This window comes from Chelonia mydas, chromosome 1 (genome assembly GCF_015237465.2).
Source record: "Chelonia mydas isolate rCheMyd1 chromosome 1, rCheMyd1.pri.v2, whole genome shotgun sequence".
In the NCBI taxonomy this organism is placed as follows: Eukaryota; Metazoa; Chordata; order Testudines; family Cheloniidae; genus Chelonia; species Chelonia mydas.
In genome coordinates this window covers 294,226,594-294,249,830 of record NC_057849.1, presented here as the reverse complement: position 1 = coordinate 294,249,830, position 23,237 = coordinate 294,226,594, and the positions used below count along the sequence as shown (strand labels likewise).

Genomic DNA, 23,237 nt, shown 5'->3' with positions numbered 1-23,237 from the left:
CCATCCTTCAACGATCAATACAGCTCTTACAGTAAACGCATAATTGAGTGAAGGCACTTACCACTGAGGAGCTGAAGATGAGCCCATTGTGTGAGTTTCATTGTCCATACATTTCCCACAAATGAGCTGATATTTGCCCTTTATTGTGTGTTGCTTTGTGGAAATGGAAACTAATGTGCCACTTTCATTTGTTTTCTAGATAAATGGCCAAGATGTCCAGAATCGGGAGGAGGCGGTGGCATTACTCTCCAGTGATGAATGCAAGAAAATTGTGTTGCTGGTTGCAAGACCAGAGATGCAGGTTAGGATAAATAGATGCATTGAGCCAGGAGCTTGGGTTATAGTGTACAGTCATTGTCATCCATAAGAAATGAACACTGAAAAACAGGATTGCAGAGGTTCATGAAAAAAAATGGGAAAAATATAATTAAAGATCTTTGCCAGTCTGTAGCCTCAGGAAAAAAATAACATTATATTACTAGGAGTTTGTTTACCATTGTACTAGCTAAAAGATTCTTTGCAAGTAAATAAAATATACATACATATAAATACAGTTGATTATCTAGTACTAATGTGATACTTAACTAAATGTGAAGTGGAACTTCAAAAAGACATGTTTATTGGTTGATGATTCTTACTGATTTCTGGGACTAAATTCACACTCTTCCATGGTTTTCACCTGCTTGTGGCAGAATTGAAGTGGACTCTGGGTCAGGATTATTTTTTTAAGCAATATTTCAGTAAACTCTCCAGTTAGATCTTGATAATGGGCATTTCATTACAATGCCATTCAGCAAACCTACTCCTACCTAACCGTTTTCAAGGGAAACTGGTCATATGAGATTTTTCATCAAGTACAAATTATTTAATAGGAAATAGATATTTTTGCCACACAGTTTTAAACTATACTTCTGGCTTTTAAACAAAACTGATGCCTTGCAAAGAAAATTTTTATATCTTTGCAGTGGGAGATGTCAGGCTGATCATCAAGGTAAAGGAGAGGGGGGAAAGGGATTATTTCTGCTTCCTTTTATATCCCACCACAAAGCAGAAAAGGACATTACATTGTCACTCTTCTCTCCATCTGTCAGCAGTCCAAGCAAAGTTGGTTATGTTACCATTTGTCTCTCATATTATTGATCTGATGTTTTCAGACATGGTGACTACATATTCTCTACACATTAAATTGAATAAATGTAATTCAGTGTCACCTGGAATCCCAGCTTGAATCTGGAAGTTACTCAAGATCACATTTCAGCATATATTTCCTTTATGTCCTTAGCCATTCTAAACAGCTCCTAAAAAACTGGCTATATACTAAGGCAGAGTAAAACTATTCACCTCAGATTTAAATAGCTAGGTCAGGGATCAGCAACCTTTGGCACGCAGCCCGTCAGGGCAATCCACTGGCGGGCCGGGACAGTTTGTTTACCTGCAGCCGTCCACAGGTTCGGCCGATCGCAGCTCCCACTGGCCGCGGTTTGCCATTCCAGGCCAATGGGAGCTGTGAGAAGCGGCGGCCAGCACATCCCGCAGCCCCTATTGGCCTGGAACATCAAACCGTGGCCAGTGGGAGCTGCGATTGGCCGAACCTGCGGACGCTGCAGGTAAACAAAGTCTCCTGGCCCGCCAGCAGATTTCCCTGATGGGTCGTGTGCCCAAGATTGCCGATCCCTGAGCTAGGTTATATCCCTTCTTGGTCTAGAGACCCTTCAGAAGCTTTTAAAAGATTTGTGTGAGGATTCTATCTATTTTTTTTTTAATTTCATTTCAGTGGGGCTCTCGCAGGCACAGGATCCACCTGCCAGACCCAGTTGTAGAAACCCAACAAAAGACCTGATCCCGCCTTCCTCAGAACTTGTCTTCATAGAAATGTTATACCAGTACAAGCCAAGATGTGAGTTTAAACTGATCTAGTTATACTGGTATAACTCCTCATGTGGACACTCTAATTCCAATATATGAGGGCCAGTTTTCAGTTTAACTTATGTCACATAGGAAGGGGTTTAAGCAAATTTGAAAATAGCCATTCTTATTCCAGAATAAGAGTGTCCACAAGGGGGGTTTATACTGGTATAATATATCGGTTTAACTATACCAGTATAATTATACTGGTATAACTGGAATGGTTTCATGTGTAGACAAGCCCTCACTAAGGCAAACACTCACCGGAGAAAAAAGGGCAGGATCAAGTCCTAATCTTTTAGAAAGAACTCTGTAATGGCAATATTTCAAGGACTGACTGCTCGGCACATCCAATAACTAACAAGACAAGCTTCTCTGACTAGTCAATATTGATTATTACTCAGTTAATATTAAAAACTGAGCATACAAGAAACACACACAAATAACCATGTGAAACAAATGTCTATGTGCACACATGCAAATGCATGAGTGCACATGTGCACTGGGGAGTATATTTATGTTTTTAAGAACCGTAAGAATTGCCATATTGGATCAGACCAGTCCAGTGCTCCATCTACTGCAGTATCCTTCCTTGGCCAGCACCAGATGTTTGCAAGGAAGGTTTAAAAATCCTCTGAAGGGCAATTGCAGAATGATCTGCCCATAGGGGAAATTTCTTCCTAATCCCAGGTAGTTAGTGGTTTGCTTGTGCTGTGAAACTTGGGAGTTTATATTCTTTATAAGGTCAAAGGGTTGACTATACATAACAGATAAAAGCATTTGAAAAACCATGAATGAAACCTCAACATTGATGTTCTAAGTAGATACCATAATATAGTAAAAAGTGCCACAGAATCTCCATCAACATTTTATACCTGTCTAATGTTTGGCTGGTTTGTGGAGGGATTTTTTGTTTGCTTGCTTGTTGTTTTAACCAATTAGTATCTATAGGCCAAAGGTCCATTGGCTTCAGTAGAGTTGTCCCTGCTTACAACATAAAAGAACTTAGTTCCATGTTGCATTGTTGCACACAATTACACTGTTTCTAGCTTCTGTGATGTCCATAACATTTTACAGGTAATTGGATTTTTGCTCATACTCTAGATTAGTTATATTAATATTTTAATTTCTGCCCTTTCCCAGCTCTGTCACCTTCCTTCTCTGTTGCCTGTTTCTGCCCCTAAAACATTGCCATTGGCAGGCATGCAACACTACTTCATTCCCCTTCTAGTGATAGTATTTTTCCTTTATTACCCCAGCATGCAATCTGGAAAGGGAACAGAAACACAAATGGAGACTTACTGTTGACACACACATGCACATAATACTGTGTATGTGTGTACAGCCACATCTCATTAACTTGACTGAAGTAATGGCCTCCATTTTCCTCTTTTTATAATACCCTCTTCAATGACTATGAAAATAATGTTTTAATTTTAAAAAAAAGTCAGTCAAAGAACAAAAAAGTTTACTCATTGCATCAGTCAGTGCTCCCATCCCCTTTTCGTTTGTTATTTCGTTCACGTGGAAGAGCAATAAGAGACATATGATAGAAACCCAGAGTGAGGGTGCTGTTGAGGTTCAGGCACTGGGACACAACCCTGGGGTCAAAGTTGTTAAAGGAAAGAGCCCGATTATCTCATGGTCCTATTCTTATCATTGCAGTTCTTTTAACATTGGGGCTCTTGGAGGTAATGAACAGGACAGCTCCAGGATTATGTGGTATGCCTTTCATACATTTCGAAAGGAAATAATGCTCTGTGCTGTGCAATCTCCTTCATTAGGAGAGAAAATCAGTCATACTGTTTCAAGAAAGGATAAAAGGCCTAAGAGCCCCCGTTTTGTTTTTGGTTTTGTTTTGTTTTTAATCATCTTTTTCTTCTTTTTGGAGAGGTGAACTATAGGAGCCTGGTATTCTGAAGAGAATCATTATGATAAAAAGAACTAGTCAAACATTGCCATTTGGGTTTACCCTATTTTAGCATGCATCCCCGCTAACATAATGCAATGTATTAATGAATTCTTTTGCAGCTGGAGGAGGGATGGCTTGATGATGAAAGGAATGAATTCTTAGAGGAGTTAAACTTGGAAATGTTGGAAGAACAGCACAATGAAGTAATGCAGTTCACAGCCAATGAGGTGGAGCAGGTAGGACTGACACTAAATGTATCATTGGAAATTTTGCTAGGTGTATTTTTCTATTAAGAGAGAATGAAATGCTACGTCAAAAAATTGAATCAAAGGCTTTTGTCATGAGGATGTGCTGAACTGCAATACATTCTCAATAAGGAAACATTTTAGAAATAAATGTGTTGGCTGGATGTGAGAGGGTAAAATTTTAGCAGAATGTGAGAGGAGTAAAGCACTGATTCTGCATTTTCTCTGAGCTCTCAGCACAATATTACAAGCCCTTTTACATACAAGGTCTTGTGTATTGTCACTTTTATTTATGAATTATATCAGAGTCACCTGTCAAGGCCATAGCAAGGACAGGGCCCCATTGTGATAAAGACAATACAGACATATTGTACAAGATATGGTACTTATATTGCTATGTAAATTACTACCTTATAAAGTGTACTGCTACTATATAGTACTATGTATATTACAAGATGACAGTCTAGAAGTAGCTACCTGGAGAACAAATATTTGATTATGGACTCTTCAATCTAGGAAGCAAAAGTATAACACAATCCAGTGGCTGGAAGTTGAAGCTAGACAAATTCAGACTGGAAATAATTTTTTAACAGTGAGAGTAATTAAACATTGGAACAATATACCAAGGATCATGGTGGGTTTTCTATCACTGGACATCTTGGAATCAATATTGGATGTTTTTCCAAAATATGTGTTCTAGTTCAAACAGGAATTATTTTGAGGAAGCTCTATGGCCAGTGTGATGCAGGATGTCAGACAAAATGTTTACAGAACAGACCTATTTTGAGAATCCCCTCTAGTTTGTCATTGAAGTAGGACCCTTCATTTTCCTTTTTTTTTTCCCCTGAAAAATTCCCAGGTTTCGAAAAATCCAATATTTGGATTTTTTCAGGTTCCACCCAGATTTTTACTTGCTTAAAATTGCAGTCCCAGCTCCCCTCTTGCAGGCACCCAGCTGGACAGCACAGCATGCCTGCATAGGGAAGGGAAACTATGCTTGGTTGATGCTGCAGCTGCACAGTGGAGGAACAAAATGGGCAGGGAGCCTGCTGAGCCCACCAACTGCTGCAGCGACAGGCACCAGGGAGCAGGAGGCTGCACCTGGGAGAACAGGCCCCTCCTGACCTTCCTCCCCCCCAAACCTTACCTGCCGATGAGTGCCAAGCACTCCTGTCCCATCCCATCCCTGTGCTACTGAAACCCCTTACATCAAGCTATCTGCACAAGTCATCTACAATAAACTCTTTATTTTAAAAAACTTGAATTTTTGTATTGGGGATTAGAGATAATGGTTTCATAAATAGTAAACTCTTACTTTTCTACTTTTCTCATGCCCCCCAGTATTAACCCTCATATTTACCCAGAGAACTGCAAAGTTAATTGTTCACACTAATTTTCACTTGTTTTTAAATTTTTGATAAACTCCTGGGATATTTAAAAAAAATAAAAAGTGGAAATGGACCTTACCTTTCAGTCATCCCACCAATTCCAGTCAAGGCTGGGGTATATCATCTTTAGCCATCAGGGGCAACTCTTCACACCACTGTCAGTCTCGCTTTCATCTTCGTAGGGTGACCGGGTAGTTCACTCTCCTGATTTGGAGCAGCAGCACCTACTATCCCCTGGATCTTTCTTATCTGATTGCTTTCAAACTTAAATAAGCACTCTGGGTTTTATGTTCCAAATGTATCGTGAGTTGTAAAATCAGAGTGGGAACCATGCCTGCATTCCAGCATGATTAGTCATTCTTGCAAGAATGAATCTTATCCAAGCTGAAACATAGAACCTTTAGAAGTTCACTTATTACTGGATTGTACACACTACTAGGTTGGGATTGTAATCATCTGCAGTTATTTTTGCATAAATGCAGCATACAGAGCCTTTTGGCCTTTCAAACAGAAGTAATTGGGAAGAAGACTGACACTGAACATTCTAAAAAACCAGAATCTTGAATTTTCAATAGACGATGGGTGGAATTTTCAAAAACGTCTAAGGGATTTAGCCGCCTAAGTTCTATTTTCAAAAGTGATTTAGACACTTAGAACCTGAGTCCCAGTGGTACTGAATAAATATGTTATGTCAGATACTGCGTTAAGTATCTATATTATTTTCATTCTTCACAATGGAGAAAATGATGGTATTTAAATTTTGCCAAATGTCAGTATTTTCAGTTTCTCTTGCTCAGAAAAGCTCTTACCTTAATAACCTTTGGATTCAATTTAGCTAGTAGAGGTAGAGAGATTGTTTCTTAATTTGAACTAGTTTATTCACAGTTGAGAAATGAATTGAAAGTTGAAAAAGGGGACAAGTTTGTCTTCCTTTTCCAATCAATGAATAAAAGCCAGGTAGGAGAGGATGAGATCTACTAATTCAAAAACTTAGAGGCATGGGGCCTGATTTTCAAAAGTATTTAGCTACCTAATGAAGAAGATAGGTGTCTAGTGGGATTTTCAAAACTGCTTAAGCAGGTTAGACACCTGATTCCCATTGATTTCAACTTCCATTGATTTCCATAGGAGCTAGGTGCCTTTTGAAAATCCCAGTAGGCACCTATCTGCATGTTTAAGCACCTAAAGACCTTTGAAAATCTGGTCTTCAGTCCCACTGGATTTAGGCTTCTAAGTGTCTAAGTCACTTGCAAAAATGGAGCCTAAATCATTTAGCCACTTTAGAAAATTTTACCAAGTCTTAAAATGTCTTCCGTCACAGTAATGCATCAGATGAGTAAAGAAAGAAGTATTAAATGAACATTATAAACAAGAAATACATGATGGTGCAGTAAAAACAATATATTGGCATGCATTTGGAATGGTAACATTGCTTACATCTCAAAGAAGTGTGAACAAAGTCTTAATAGAGCAGTGCAGCCTGCCAGCATGTAATCTGTGTGCACGTCTCATGTCTTACAGTAAAAACAATTTTAGAAGTGCTTCAGTGTGATTTCAAATGTTATTGGTACTATTTTTCCTGTCCCTTCTTCCTGTAAAGCCAGGATTCCTTAGCTGCTATTAGTGTAACTATAAAGACCTCTGGCAGAAAGAAAAACATATTTTTAAATTTTAGAAATCTCTAAATTTGCATTGAAACACTTCTCTGTTCATAATAATATTGCAATTTTAAGTTCCAGCACTCTGGGACCTTCCAAGAAATCCTGACCATGAAAGGTCATGAAATAGCAGACTTAAATTTGTCAGCTCTCCAGGACTGAATATCTTCTGTCCTACCCCTCAAACCAATTAAATTCTGGTGGGAGGATTCCACAATTAGTGTGGGTGGTGGGCAAGAAAGAAGGAAATATTTTTTGATGCAGATGAACCAGTTGGCAGACTGCAGATGAGGCTGTCACATGATGATGCATGTATTTCACCATCACATATATGGTGTTTGAGCGTCTGTATATTTGTGTGTTAAACATACAATGCCAGTATGAAGGATAACTGTTTCTTTAAGTCTTCACTGCTAGTCAGAAAGAACCACTAAAATTACTATGGATAGAGATGTCATCTCCTCAGAGACTTTGACAACCCTGTTGTGAATACTGCTTTCTATTGATCATAGGTTTCATTCTGAATTGAATATACTCTACCACACTTTACATTTATTTATCTATCTATTTGTTTATTTCTATTTTTTATTGGGCCACCAGTTTCCACCATTTTCTACTAACAACTGAACAAAAGAGACTAGCTGAGGCGTTCATGATCCTGAAGCAGAAATGATGCAGTGTGTGTAGGGTGCATTTAATTATTTTTCATATCTTCCACTATCTATCAAGGTAGAAGAAAAACAGCAATTATTGTGAGAGCGACCTCTTCCATTCTGCTTCCTCTCGTTGGTGCACTGTACCTCTTTCTCCCTTTACTATTACTAACCATTATGTTTAATTGTGTAATTACACCTCCTAAAGGAGAAAACATATTTGGCTGGTGCTGGGTGCACTTAGGCATACAGTGAGCATGCTATATAGATTGCACTTTGGATGATAGCGGTATAAGAGAAATAGCATACCCAGTTAGAAAACGAAAAAAGCCTGCACCCCTTCAGCGATGAGGTATCTAATGCTCTTTGCATTAAAGCACACAATAAATAGGTTAGGTACAATGAGTAGGGCATGAATTCAAAAGCAACTGCAAAAAGGCTTGACGTTATGTCCATGGCAGGCACTCAGTGTTGTTCTACTCTTAATGGCGAAAGGCTACGGGTTAGTACTGTGGAAAGTAGGTTTTAACTAGGAAACAAGAAGCCTTCCAAAGGATAGGTTAGGGGAAAGTCTGTTCAAGTTACCTGAACAAGTCCTAGAGTTCAGCTATCAGTCTTCCATTGACATAATGCTGAAAGCAGGTGATGGGAGAGGTAGAAGGGGCTAGGCAAGAATGGGCTAACCACTGTGTTGTCTTCAGCTGTGCCAGGGCAGTGTGCACAAAGATCGCTGGTATCCCAGCCCCAGTGTCCTCCTGCAAATAGGCCTCCTACTGCCATGCTGCATTGCACTGCTCACGGCTTAGGTGGTCTGCCTCATGTACTTTTTGATGTTATGTAGGCATTGCTGCTTGCTCCAGGTTTGAGAAGAATTCAGCTCCAATAGTCGTGGCCATAATCCAGAGCCAAAAGCTGCACTCCATCTGGTGCTCATTTTCTTTCAGCACCACACAGTGTTGGCTTTGCTGGGAAGAGGGATATTTATTTCCTGACTCTGGGCAATGTTTCAGTGACACAGGTGTGCTGTATTTCATCCACTTGTTTGCTCGCTCCTGGAGGAGCTTAGTGTGTTCTGTGCAGCCTACAGCATGATGCTCAGGAATATGTAAAAGCCATAAGCATGTAGGAATTTTCCTCAGCAATGATTTTCTGACAGAAAATGATGGTTTTTGCTGAGAAATTTTGATTTGCCATCAGGAAAAGTGAAATGACAGCTCTCCGGCTGCTCGCTGGGAAGGCTTTTATCAATTTCCAACTGCAGGGAGAACGTGAAATGCAAGATCCTTCCAGATAAACAGTCAGCAAGCTGAAAAGTGGAAATCCCTTTCTGTGAAAAAAATTCATGTTTTTGGCTTTTCATGCTGAATCAGGCTGAATTTTTTTTCCAAAATGTTAAATCTTTCATGAAAAGGGATCTCCATTTTCCAGCCAGCTGTAGTAGAAATGGGATTTATTCATCATTTTCATTCATTCTTATAGATTAAATTAGCTGTTTAAGAAGGACAAGACTGAAAAATATTTTAATTTAATATGGTCTGTATTTTCTATTAATTTTGGTTCACTTATTTTCTTAGCCAAAAAAGCATGAGGAGGAGGATGGCACAACGGACACTGCAACCTCGTCATCCAATAACCATGAGAAGGACAGTGGAGTGGGGCCTACAGATGAGAGTCTACGTAATGATGAGAGCTCAGAGCAGGAGAATGCACCTGATGAGCAGAACAAAACGACCCTGCAGAGCACCCGGGAGCTGGGGCAGAGCCAGGATACATTAGGAAGCATTGAACTCCAGTGCAATGAAAGCTTTGTGTCTGGGGAATACATTGAATCTGATTTCATTGGAAACCAAGATGAGGAGTGTGAAAGGTTTCGGCAGCTGCTGGAGCTTAAGTGCAAGATTAGAAACCATGGAGAGTATGATCTGTATTACTCGAGCAGTACGATACAGTGTAACAGAAGGGAGCAAGATGGGGTGGAGCATGAGCTACAGTTACTCAATGAGGAACTGAGAAATATTGAGCTTGAGTGTCAGACTATAATGCAGGCTCATAGGCTTCAAAAAGTGAAGGATCAGTATGGAGACATTTGGGCATTACATGATGGAGGATTCAGGAATTATAATACCAGCATAGATGTACAAAGAGGTAAACTGGATGACATCATAGAGCACCCAGAGAAATCTGACAAAGACAGCTCCAGTGCTTACAACACAGCAGAAAGCTGCAGGAGCACTCCACTGACTGTGGAGCAGTCGCCTGATAGCTCGCTCCAGAGAATGATCAGCATCACCAACAGGAAAAACCTGAGAAGCACAATTGTAGCTAATCAGTTGTGTACTGGACAGAGTGGGAGGGAGGTAACCCCATCCAAAACCACTGAGCAAAACAGCACTGTTGAAGAGAAGGAAACCATTGCAGAAAGTAGTAAATTCACAGAGCAGGAGAAGCAAAGTACTGAGCACATTCCTTACCTGTCTCCGTATCATAGCTCTTCATACAGGTATGGGAATATACCTGCTCATGCAAAGCATTATCAAAGCTATATGCAGCTGGTCCAACAGAAATCTGCAGTGGAGTATGCCCAAAGTCAGCTCAGTCTAGTGAGCATGTGCAAAGATTCACAGAAGTGTTCAGAGCCCAAAATGGAATGGAAAGTGAAAATAAGGAGTGATGGAACAAGGTATATTACTAAGAGACCAGTGCGAGACAGAATCCTGAAGGAACGTGCCTTAAAGATTAAAGAGGAGCGCAGTGGGATGACGACAGATGATGATACAATGAGCGAAATGAAGATGGGTCGTTACTGGAGCAAAGAGGAGCGGAAGCAGCATTTGGTGCGAGCCAAGGAGCAGAGGCGGCGGCGAGAGTTCATGATGCGGAGCAGGTTAGAGTGTCTTAAGGAAAGTCCACAGAGCGGCAGCGAGGGCAAAAAAGAAATTAACATTCTTGAACTTAGTCACAAAAAGATGATGAAAAAAAGAAACAAGAAAATCTTGGACAGCTGGATGACAATCCAAGAACTGATGACACATGGTGCTAAGTCTCCAGATGGGACAAGAGTGCACAATGCCTTTTTATCGGTTACTACTGTATGAACACGTCTATTTCAAAGAGTATACTACCAGTTTAGGTAGAGTACGATTGCCTCGTTCAAGGTGGCATTTTTATATATTTTGTGACTGTTTATAGTTTGACCTTTTTTGTAAGCAAAATTACTTGATAATTTTTCAGTTGTTTTTCACATAATGGTACCTTCTTTAGCTGGCAATCTTTCTTTACTCTGCAATATATTCATAATATTCATTTCTATAAAAAAGGAAAAAGAAAATAAAAAAGTGAAGGAGACAATTAATTTCTTATCCTAATGTATGTATTGTAAGTTAAGATCTGGATTTATTTCTCTAGTTTTCTTTTTTCTACTTTAGTAACAATACAATACCAAAACAAAATGCTTTATATGGTATCCTTACTTACTGGCATAACAAGCAGTTAAACTTTTACATCTTATATTGCATCTGTTAATAAGTCATGTGCTACATCTTGTTGTACAGCCAAGAATGACCTTTTTCCAACAACCCATTGTACAGTACATTTAACCCGTAAATTGCAATTGTATTTGTCCAAGTAAAGTGTAAGTGGGCAATTCTCCCATGGTATGTAGTGGCATTGGTCATGTAGCTAGCTAATATGTGATAATTGTGAAGATCAAAGAGGAATAAATTATTGCTTATCTTTAAGAAAAATTATCAAGAGTTCTTTGATTTTAATTGTTCGCTTGATTACAGAATGAATTATTTCCACATACATGATTTTTGAAGGATATATGAAAATTTCAAGGACACAGGGCACAATTCATTATGATAGTTATAGATTAGACAAGTTTCCTTCTGACTTTATTCCATTATAAATTATGTTAAATGGACCTGATCCTGCATTTCTTATTCATGCAGAAGTCAGAATGGGAGTTTTACCTGAGTAAGAACACATAGGAGCAAGCCCATATTTTTGCCGTCTTCCCTGACCTGTTACTAGTAAAGGTTGAACATCTCTAGTCCAGCACTTTCTGGTCCGGCAACATTTGTGGTCTGGCATGATTTTATTTTATGTTTTTTATGCTTTATCTACTTGTTTCCTTGTGCCAAGACAGTAAAATTGTGTAACAACACTAACACTTTGTTATGAAGACAGCCAGTAAGCCTTGGCTAGGTGGCATTGCAAGCGTTGTTCCGTTTATTCACCTCGGCAAGATAAAAATAAAAAGAAACCCGCTCGCTACATATTGACCTCCCGTGGTTCGGCAAATTCTCTGGTTCGGCACCAGTCAGGTCCCGAGGGTGCCAGACTAGAGAGGTTCAACCTGTATTAATTTTAGTTACTTTTCAAGCACTGTCTGTGTTTGGTGCTTTACAAACAAATATGTCATGGCCAGTCCCCAAGAGAGCTTACAAGCTATACTCTACAGAAACCGAACATGGAAGACACAAATAGATCATAGCGCTATCTTGAGCCAGAGCTGACTTATGAATCTGGCAGAGGTTGTTATTTTAAATATTTCACCGAAAACGGGTGGTATGAAATAAAAACGAGAATTATTTGCTGCTCTATGCTGTGCCTCCAAAGGACCAGCAAACCAAAACTGAGGATATCAGCTGAAAAGGGGGCTTTCCAATGTAACTGCATGTCAGTGAGGAAATAAATGAAAGATGTTTATTAAAATAAGGACTGAAGGGTGACCTGTAAAGAGGTGTTTTAAATTGGGCTGTGCTCTTTGTTTATTCTTTATGGTTTATAAAAAGGGCTTTGAAAGTTGGGCATTTTTAAAATTTGATTTTTCCTGCTTGCTTTTTTACTTTAGAAATATCAGGCATTTCTACTCCCTGCTTTGCTGGGGGACCCCTAAAGAATACTGAGATGTATGTTTTGAGTCACAGCACCTTAATTGAAGGAGTAACGTTCCTGAATCTTTAACAAAATGTCTTGTATTCAAAATGTTATTTACTCACAGAAGTTATTAACAAAGGGCAAAAACAAACACAAAATAGTTTTCAACAGTCTGACTAAAAATCCTTTGTCTCCCAGTTGCTCAAATTTCACTCTTAGTTCATATGTCATAATTTCACTAGTTCTCCAAGGGCATGTCTACACTAAAAACTTAAGTCGACATATATTAGGTTGACCTACAGCCACCGCAGTAATTACTGAAACAGTTGATGTCACACTACCCTCCTTCAGTCGGTGGTGTGCATCCTTACCAGCAGCTCTTCCACTGATCTAAGAGGGGCAGTGTGGGGAGCTGAGAGCCTGGTCCCCGCTCCCTGCCAGCTCTCCCTGCTCCCTGCTGGGAGCCCGGCTCCCCCACCTGGCTCTTGGCTCCCTGCTCCCCACTGGGAGCATGACGGGCTTCCGGCTCTGCATTCCCCACTGGGAGCACAGTTGTCTCCTGGGCTTCCAGCCGGCTGCTCCCCTTCTCCCACTCTCAGTTCCCTGCCTCCAGTCAGGAGCCCGACTGCCCATCGCCAGCTCTCCTCTCCCTGCTCCCCAGTGGGACCGGGGCAGCTGCCTGGAATCTCACCTCCCTGCCAGGAGCGAGGAAGCCTGGCTCTGAGCAGGGAGGACTTTCTGGAGCCATCTGCAGGAGCAAGGCTGTAGTGTAGACACTGGCATAGTTAGATTGACATAAGCTGCCTTACGTCAACCTAACTGTATAGTGTAGACCAAGGCTAAATCATCATGGGGCTTGTCTACACTACCGTGCAGGGTCGATGTAAAATATGCAACTTTAGCTTCATGAATAGCGTAGCTGAAGTCGATGTACTTAGATCTACATACCGCGGTGCCTTCACTGTGGTAAGTTGACAGCTGACACTCTCCCATCGACTCCTTGTGCTGCTTATTCTGGTGGAGTACCGGAGTCGACAGGAGAGCGCTCAGCAGTCGATTTATTGCGTCTATACTAGACGCGATAAATCAACCCCCGCTGGACCGATCGCTGCCCGCTGATCCGACGGGTAGTGTAGACAAGCCCATAGAGTCTCCAGCCTAGACAGGACCTGAATTACTAACATAAAGAACAAGCAGACAAAATTTTAAAAATAACCCTTTCAGATCTTCTTTATTCATCAAAAAGAAGAAAAATAAAGCCTCATCTCAGTTTGTTTTCCCCTTGCAGATCACCTTTAAAATATATAGAAACTATGTTGATTCTTCTACCATACTTGGTGGACCTACAGACAATGAGAAAAAATTTCCAAAGCACCTAAATGATTTAGCAGATTATAATTCTGTTTTAAAGAGCTCCTAAATCACTTGGGAATGGCCCAAATGAGACTTACAATCCTAAGTGATTTTAAGTGTGTTTGAAAATTGGATTTAGACACCTAAATCACTTGCAACCAGACTTTACAAGGTGTTTATAGACATAAAGATACAGACAGGCTCTTTTGAAAATTCTATTAGGCACCTATCTACATTTTTAGGTGCCGAAATACCTCTAAAAGTCTGGCCCTTAGGCACTTCAGAAAATTTTACCCATTGTTAAGTTTACTCCAGGAATCAGAAAGGTCAGTAATTGCTATAGCAATCTCTGTATCAGATTAGGAAAAACTTGATTCTGGAATAGAAAACACTGAATAACATACATACATTCATATGTAATTGAGAAATGTGTCCACTTTTGTATATTAAGAATAAAGTATCTTTTCAGCTGAAAAACATTTGTCTTGTTGTGCTCGTTTCTAGAAGGAAATTCGTTTTCACTAACAGAATTGTCTTTCTTTTCTTAAGATCTGAGACAACATGAAACGTATTTTGTCTTTTCTCTTTTAATATGTCTTGGTGTTAAAAATTATGACATTTGTTTGGAAAAAACATACATTGGAATAAACAGTATGAGGAGTCTCAGTCTCTGATCTCACTGATGGAGAATTTTTAATGTGTGTGTCGGGGGGGGGGGAAGTGTTAGAACCTTGCTTTTTATAGAAACAGAATGATTTCAATGAATAGTGCAGTGATTACCTGCTATTCTGTTCCTCCTAACCAGAACCAATAGCCACAGTAGACCTCTTCACAGCCCTGTCTCTGGAGTCAAGGACTGAATTTAGTTTACAAGTTGGCCAAATGTGATCAAATCATTATACCAAAAAAGACAACAATTGAAAAAAGAAAGGAATATCTAGTTAATCTACATAAATATCCTCCATAAATAGCTGTTTTCAGCTAGATAAGCAAGGACCAGAAAATTCTCACTAGCTCATTCTTGTCTGTAAAAGAAGCCAATTGTTATCAAGTATTTGTTCTACCCATTCAGCTCCCCCTCCCATATACTTTCATTCCTAAATTGTTATTTCACTAGTACTGAAACGTATGCTACTAAATACCTTTTATATCTTTTTCTGGCAGCTGGAAAATTATTCAGTGTCTAAAATGTTCCCATTCTGCCTCCAACAGATTGATTATGATCTAAGAGAAATAGTGATAAAACCATAGTCCAGCAAAGAAATGTCATTTTTATTAATTAAAGTGACATTTTTAGGGACTGGCTGCTTTGCCAAGTGGGGTACCTGGGCTGGAATCTTTGTGTTTTGATATCCAGATCAGGAGGGGACCAGGAGTTGCGTAGATCCAACCACTGAGCCCTGTTTGGAAGGAAAACCTTACATCACTCCATGGTGACATCCCTAGCCAGTTAAGGAGCACTATTGCTCATGAGTCAGGTGGAAATTTCTGGGCTCGTTGGAACCTCCTCAGAAATGCAAAGGATTCCTAAGGGGAAAACAGTGTTGTTTTTTCTTTCCAAAATCTTTTAAATACATCACTGTCAAAATACACGTAACCTTGTCCTTACTCTGTAAAGTTATCTCTCACACACAAAAAAAGAATGGTTCATATCATGGAAAGGATCAAAGAGACCATCCAGTCTATTCTTGAAGGCCAGCACAGGATAATTCCCTGCCATCACTTTTCCTATGAGAGGCTGGATAATGTGCAAAGGAGAGATGATGTGACAGCTTTGGGAAGGTAACTTTCTGCATTTGGTGAGAGAGCACAACACAGTAATAGCATAGTGTGCAGGCAATTTACAGTGACTTCCATGGGAACTGTGACTCAGAGCAGCAAGTCCTTAGTGAGCACGTTGCAGGGAGAAACATCAGCTACTTTAGAAACAGGACTTGTGACACCAGTTTTCAGTCCGACTGTTAAATGGGGAAAGTGATATTGGCAAGAAGAGCTGCAATACAGAGCATCATTGTCCCACTTCTGCCCATGGCCACTATTGTTGCGGTGGCAGTGATGCTTTCTGCTTTTTGAATTTGCACGAGGCAGAAATTTGTCCTTTTTTGCAGGAAAATGTTCACATTGTCTCAGCAAGAAAAGCATCTTTTACACTTCTAAGCCTCATCTCACATTCCTCAATCTGTATGTTATAGAACAATCCCTTCCGCGTGTCACATGGCTCTTGTGTTAAATATTCCACATCAAAGGTAAGCAGCTACTCTACGTTTTTTTTTATATGGGCCCTTTAAGTTGCTAATTATGAAAATGTACCTGCTAAGTACTCTGATAATACACATTTTATGAACCTACTTCTGCTTCAGTTCATGAAACACTCGAGGGGGGGAGAGCAGGGAGGAGAAAATTAAAGCAGACTCTGATTGGCTAAAGCAAAATGGAGCAGTTGCCTTAAAACCATCCTCTTGTTAATTGGAAAAGGTGAGCCAGGTTCATTAATGTCAGGTAGAAAAGAAAGTGGATAGCTGGGTGATCATAAGTGATCTTATAAGAAGCCTCTTAGCTGAAGTATTTAGTAAGAGCAAAATCAATTTTTTCATTTTCCTGCCTGAGTGGCTGAGTTACACGTTTGAAACCAAATAATTCCTTCCACTTTTAGGCACTGGGGGGCTAAAATGATTGGCAAAACCTCTCCAAATGGCCAAAGCACTTATTGAACAGAGGGGATTTGTGCCTAAGTAGTAGAATTTCCCCCTCCTCCGGACCTCATGGAAGCCAGTCTGTGAGAACTCCATGCACTGAGATGCTCAGAGAGATTTGGGGGTAGAGAAGATGTGAGCTGGAGAACATCTGTAGTGGGTAATGTGAATCTGTACTGCATAAATTAATGCTGTATACTGTGAGCTGGATTTTGCTATGCCAGTCACTGGGAGATTTCACACTGAAATCAATGGTACCACTCAGTAACAGTGAAGGTGGCCGTCTAGGGCTGGGCTGGCATTTAAGTTTCCCAGTGCCTGCCTCCGGTTGTTGGGGCAATGTCTGCAGTTATTTATTCCCCATATAGGTCAATAGTTTCAAAATCCAACTAACAGCTGATCTACTGGGCTGTACTGTGAGTGCCTAGTTCTGCAGCTCAACTTTGCATAATTCTTGTACACCCAGTGGCAATATTTAGCCTTTTACGCTCCGTGGTCTCACCTTGGGCCTGATTTGTCAGAAAATTCACAAGTGGAAAGGCTTTTCCACTAACCTTTGGCCCTTCCTCAGGTCTTTATGTGGAGGCCATGATCTGGCCTTAGTCAAGTATACAAAAATATCTTACCACACTATTAACGGCTTCCTGGCCCTATGGACATTACATAAATGTGTCAAAGTTTCAAAATCTGAAAACAACATTCTGGACCCTTTCTACGTTACAGATATTTAAACATGTTTATTGATGTCACACAAGGTTTTTGCATTTGTACAAATGAGTGGGACTGACTGCGTGGGTGTTTTGGGAGCTGCACTGTATGGCCATTTATTTCAGGTGCTCAGATACTACCTGATGACTGCAATGTAAATACCCAGATGGATAGCTGGCTGGTGCAGTGTCGAATAGAATCATCGGACTGGAAGGGACCTGGAGAGGTCATCTAGGCCAGTCCTCTGCATTCATGGCAGGACTGTGTTTGGGAACGCACTGTAACTGACGTGGCTTCCCATGCTGCAGGCTGGGGCTCTCGCTGTATGCACTCTCCATGCTGCAGCATTTGCAGTATTTCTCAGGGAATTCTCAAGTTTGTAGCCTTCCTGCATCTTTCTCCTGGAGAAATGGTGTGATTGTTGCCATCAGAAGACTAAAATACACTGAGTTAGTGCTTCCCTGGGAACAAAAAGTCCGGGGACTCGGCTTGGACCAGCCTATTCTGGACTTGAGGCAAAGATAACGAATATCCAGATGACTCTTTAGAACATTTACACCAGAAAGGACAAAAACTATTATTTTGATAAAAATTATTAAAATTGTGTTTAGCTGATATAGACTCATTGGCAATTTAAAAGCTATTTGTGCCCATTTTTACAATGACATTTCATAGGGATTCCTCATGTGCCTTAATACAAAATGCAAATATTTATAAATACAGACTTCACCAAAATGCTGCAGTAGCTGAAAGGAAGGGATAATCTCACATATCTTCCTCACAGCAATTCCTACGTATAGTGGGGATGAGTTACAGACATAATGTTAACCTTGAAGGTGAAATGCAGAGCTGAAAATTGAGTTAAGCCCAGATTTATGTGCTGCCCGTCCCCACTAACCAGGCCTTTGGGGACACTGAGTACAGAAAGAAGTTTTAACTAGCCTTTTAAAACTCTTTCCCTGACACTCCCCCATGAAATCTTCCTGGTTTACTGAACCTATGCAAACAGCCCAAGAAAGAAGCATTCACTCACATTCCAAATACCAGAAGTCTCAGTTCAATCCAACATATCTGGGCTGTCACAGAATGGTGCATACCTGGAAGGATCAACAGAATTTCACAGATAAGATGATGGAATTTCTGAAATGTTAGTTAACATTAATTTATGTGCTGAATCTCCCGCACAGCCTAGTTAGTGGGCTTATTAGGTGCATACATTTGAACTTAACGCCATATTCATTTCATTGGGTTTTGTAATTCAGTTTTAACTTTGAATTTCCTGGCAGTGTTGTGCCTTAAATGTTGTTTGGATTTTTTTTAAGTGTTCAGGAAAGCTGAAGAAATATTAAAAGGGGGGGGGGGCAATTCCTCTGAGATGGACAAAATTTTGGGGCATGGATCATCTCATTGACATTAATTGAACTCCTTGTCTGAAAGACACAAATGTCTGTTTCTCCCATCAATAGAGAATTTACACCAGTGAGATTAGGTTGCATATATTTCCTGCACGTCAGGTGAAATTCATTCCATTTAAGCAGTGCATTGGTTTTGTGTGGCTTCTCCACACAGCAGTAAATTAAACCCTTTGAGAGAAGGCCAGACAATTTAAAATCTCTATTCCACTTGTGTACTACATAAACTGACACACACAAATATTAAAGTGATTGCTGTAGTAATAAAGAAGGATTTGTTACAGAACATGAGTGGTTTGTTATATCTTTTAGACATTTATACAAAGGAACACTTTACCTTCTGTTGACCTTTAATTAGCCCCATTGACTATAATTTGACTCAAACGCAGAATGTATTCTTTGCACTGTGTTGGAGATTGAATTATTCAGAAAAAATTATATACATCTTTCCATAGCATTACTGATTTTATATATATCAAAGTGGTATAGAAAAGTGTACCTTAGCTAATGTAAAACCAACAAGCTGCAAATGTTACATTTATGTCCTATTTCAATTGCTTCAATGAGGCACAACCTGGATGTTTTGTCTTAATTCCGAAGTCAATAACCATCCTGCAATTGCAATTGGACATACACCAGTGTTTTGCTCTTCAAATACATTTCTAAAAATGTTTAACTTATTGGTAAGTAGTAGGAGGAAGGCAGAGTAAATGGCTGGCTCTGCTGAAAAAATTCTAGAGTAGAGAGAATTTTAAGTATGAAGTGAATATGTGAAACTTTCCTCTTGATACTGGATAAGAAACCAAAAAAAAAAGGGGGGGGGGAGAATTAACATTGTATGATGAAAGATGAAAAGGTTGAAGTCACTGGTTTGACTGCTGGACCTTCTAGAGGAGATATCTGTAAAAAGAATGAAATAGAAAGTTGAGCTGGGGAATATCACATGAAATTTACCAGAGATCAAAATATTACTTTTTTGCACTTCAAAGGCATCCCTCTTATTTTCATAGGTTATTTAACCCCGCTGGCAATCTCTGCAATGCATAAATATTTTTGACGGCATGCAAAGTATCTTCTTAATGGTGTATAGATGCTATACAGTGAGGAGATTGAAATGTATAAATATTCATGTCAGCAAAGATGCTGTCAACCCCCTGACAAGACATGATAGCAGAAATTAAAATATAAAAAGGATATTCACTTTTCCCCCTCCATTTTCTCTTCAAGTTTAGAACTTGGCTGCATGCTTAGGGTAAAGAAATGCCCCCTGAAAGATCGTGGTTTTGGTTCAGGTGTAGGAAATTAAAAGGAAAGCTCCTCAAACTCGACAGTTTAATTTACTTCTCTTAAGCTCTTTAATACCAAACTTATCAGTTCTCTCTGTTAGGCATTAACTTGTTAAATGAGTCTTAATTATACATAAGCAGATGGAGATTTGAATTAAAATTACCTTACACTCGAGTGGCTTTAGTTCATTATAACATATCTTCCTCTTAATCATTTAGGCAGTCTCATCATCTTTCATATAGAAAGTTATTAAAGTATTCCAATTTCCATATTTCTTCTGATACAGCCACTATTAAATGGCACACAGCGCATATTAGTTGGAGACTTATACCATGCAATAGTTAGTGAATTATTCATGTTGGTAACAATTCTTGTACTTTTGTGTCATCTATATCATTTTATTTTAAAGGCTTTATATTTACTTGATATTTGGTATTTCACCTCATTTAATTTTAAATGTGATTTATAATGCCACACCACTTTCACAGTGATAAGAAAAGGAACAAGGTATCTTCTTCATTTCATACCTCTTTTCACTGGAGATCAGGAAATGGACAACCATGTGTTCATTGGAAGTTTTGGTATAATACAGGCTGGAGTGGAAGGTAAGAGATTTCTAATGAACATTCAGGAATCACAATTACTCCACATCTTCAATGTCCAATTTAAGGCACATCATCACCTCTGGCATCCCCAATCCCCAGAAGATGTTCCATAGGACTAGCCCAGGGGGTGGGCAAACTTTTTGGGCCGAGGGCCACATCTGGGTATGGAAATTGTATGGTGGGCCATGAACGCTCATGAAATTGGGGGTTGGGGTGCAGGAGGGGGTGAGGGCTCAGCTGGGGGTATGGGCTCTGAGGTGGGGATAGAATGAGGAGTTCAGGGTGTGGGAGGGGGCTCCGGGCTGGGACAAGACATTAGGGTGCGGGGGGATTGAGGGCTCTGGCTGCGGGTGTGGGCTCTGGGATGCCTGAGGGTGGGACTGAGGGGTTCAGAGGGCAGGAAGGGAATCAGGGCTGGGGCAGGGGGATGGGGTGCAGGAGGGGTTCGGGGGGCAGGCTCTGGGCATCGCTTACCACAAGCAGCTCCCAGAAGCAGCGGCATGTCCCTGCTCTAGCTCCTACATGGAGGCACAGCCAGGCAGCTCTGCATCCTGCCCCCTCCACGGGCGCCACCCCTGCAGCTCCCATTGGCCCCATTTGCTGGCCAATGGGAGCTGCCGGGGTGGCACTTGGGGCATAGGAGCCGGAGTGGGGATGTGCAGGGCAAACTCCCAACCCGCCTCCCTGGCAGGATTAAAATGTCTGAAGGGCCAAATGCGGCCCCCGGGACATAGTTTGCCCACCCTTGGACTAGTCTGTCTTTCCCCAAAATGAAAAGATTTTTCATAGAGAGGGAAAATACCTTTTAATGTTTGCTGACTTTGTATATATTAACCCTCTCCAATGAGAGAATGAATGTCCCCGTCACTGAAACTGCGCAATACTTTATTCAGAAGGTACTGAATATGTGTGCAGGAAAAGAGTCATGTACAGACATTCTTTCAAAGTCAGAAAGCCACAACAAGCCATTTAATCATCCCCAGTTCTGCTTCTCCAGGATAAAAATAAGGAAAAATTGGACAAAAAAGTAGCATTTTGGTTCCAGGAAGCAATTTACAATCATTCACAAAGGAAACCCAATGAGACTTTTCAAAGGCAAACGCACATAGTCTCCTCTCCTAGAGGCAGGCAGACTGTTCTCAGGATCCCCTTAGTTAATATTTTACCCAAGCCCTCTTCAATGTAAAACCAGCAGGCAAGTAACTGCATTAGCAAGATGAGTGACAATGACAGCTGAGTCAAATGGCTGGTTTTGCGCTAGCAAACGTCATAGCCTTAATTTGCTATGGGTTCAGTTCTATTGGGTAGGGCTGTAGTGGAAACTGGGCTCAGGAACTGATGCCACCACGTTAGAGAGGAAGGATGCTCCAGTAGTTAGAATGCTGGCCTAGGCCATAGAAGATCAAGCGTCAGTTCCTATGCTACCACCTACTGCCAGGGTGACCTTGAGCCCGTCGCTTAGGGCCAGGTCCTCAAAGGTATTTACGTGCCTTTTTTGCCTCCTTAGCCACCTAAGGCCACCATTTAGACACCACTGGCATTTTCAAAACTGCCACTCAGTTGCTGCTTAACTCCAGAGGTCCCTAGGCGTCCACTAGTATGTCTATGCTGGAATTGGAGGGGCAATTCCCCGCTCAGGTAGCCATACCCCCGCTAGCTGTGGGTGAGCTAGAACACCAGAAATAGCATGAAGCTGTGACTGCACAGCTGGTGGCATGGGCTAGCTGCCCCAAGTACATACCTGGGGACATGGATGGGATTGCACTCAAGGTGGTTAGCCCATCCTGTCACCACTATTTTTAGTGTGTTCGCTTAGCCTCCTAAATGCCTCGCCTCTCCTTTCCCTGACCCTGCCCTCAGCATTGCTCTCCTGGTTTGCTTAGAAGGCTCCTCACTCAGCATGCTGGCTTTTGAGGATCCCTTTCTTAGGCGCCAAATGCGCCTCATGCATTGTATGTGGAGCCAGGGGCTGCGATTAAGTACTTCTGAGGATCTGTGTGTTAGTCTGTCTCAGTTCCCGTCTGAAAAATGGGTTAATAGCACTTCCCTATCTTACAGGAGAGTTGTATGGATACAGACATTAAAGACTGACAGGAGCTCAAATATTGTGGTGATGGGGGGGACCACATAAATATCTTAGCTAGGTTTTTTTACCATGAGTTTTTGTACCATTATAGCTACAAAGTTTGCTAGTGCAGATGAGTCCCACCCAGTCCTATGGGGTGCATAAGTTATGCTTTACTGTGGGTTCATGACTGCAGTTCATTTATTTATGAAATTAAGCACAGTCGGTTGTTAATATTAGCTAGGTCAGTCGTTCTAATATATGTGATTACACATAGAGGTGACAGTTCCAGAGGTCAGTCAAGCCTTTCTCCTCAGAGGAGATCTACAGTGCCTGACTCCACTGGAGCCACTGCATTAAGTATCTGAAGGACTGTAGCTTCTAGAACACCACCACCAAATTACAGGCAACCCACATATGAACATTACGTTGATTTCTAATTGCGTCATATTAGCAGTTTGACACTCCGTGT

At 40.7% G+C, this 23,237-nt stretch overlaps 1 protein-coding gene across 5 annotated transcripts in view; it reads left to right on the top strand.

The window, feature by feature from the left end:
- The window catches only part of PDZRN4 (PDZ domain containing ring finger 4), a 383,951-nt gene extending 369,298 nt beyond the window's left edge, over positions 1 to 14,653 (top strand). For 2 of the 5 annotated variants that reach the window (XM_043549211.1, XM_043549204.1), the window contains exons 8-10: positions 200 to 301; positions 3,937 to 4,053; positions 9,336 to 14,445. In XM_043549211.1, the coding sequence (XP_043405146.1) occupies positions 200 to 301; positions 3,937 to 4,053; positions 9,336 to 10,856 (1,740 nt within the window). In that variant the 3' untranslated portion in view covers positions 10,857 to 14,445. Of the gene's footprint in view, positions 1 to 199; positions 302 to 3,936; positions 4,054 to 9,335 lie in introns of all 5 variants that reach the window. The other 3 variants (XM_037888151.2, XM_043549220.1, XM_043549191.1) reach the window with 3 other exon arrangements.
- The last annotated feature ends 8,584 nt before the right edge of the window (positions 14,654 to 23,237 follow it).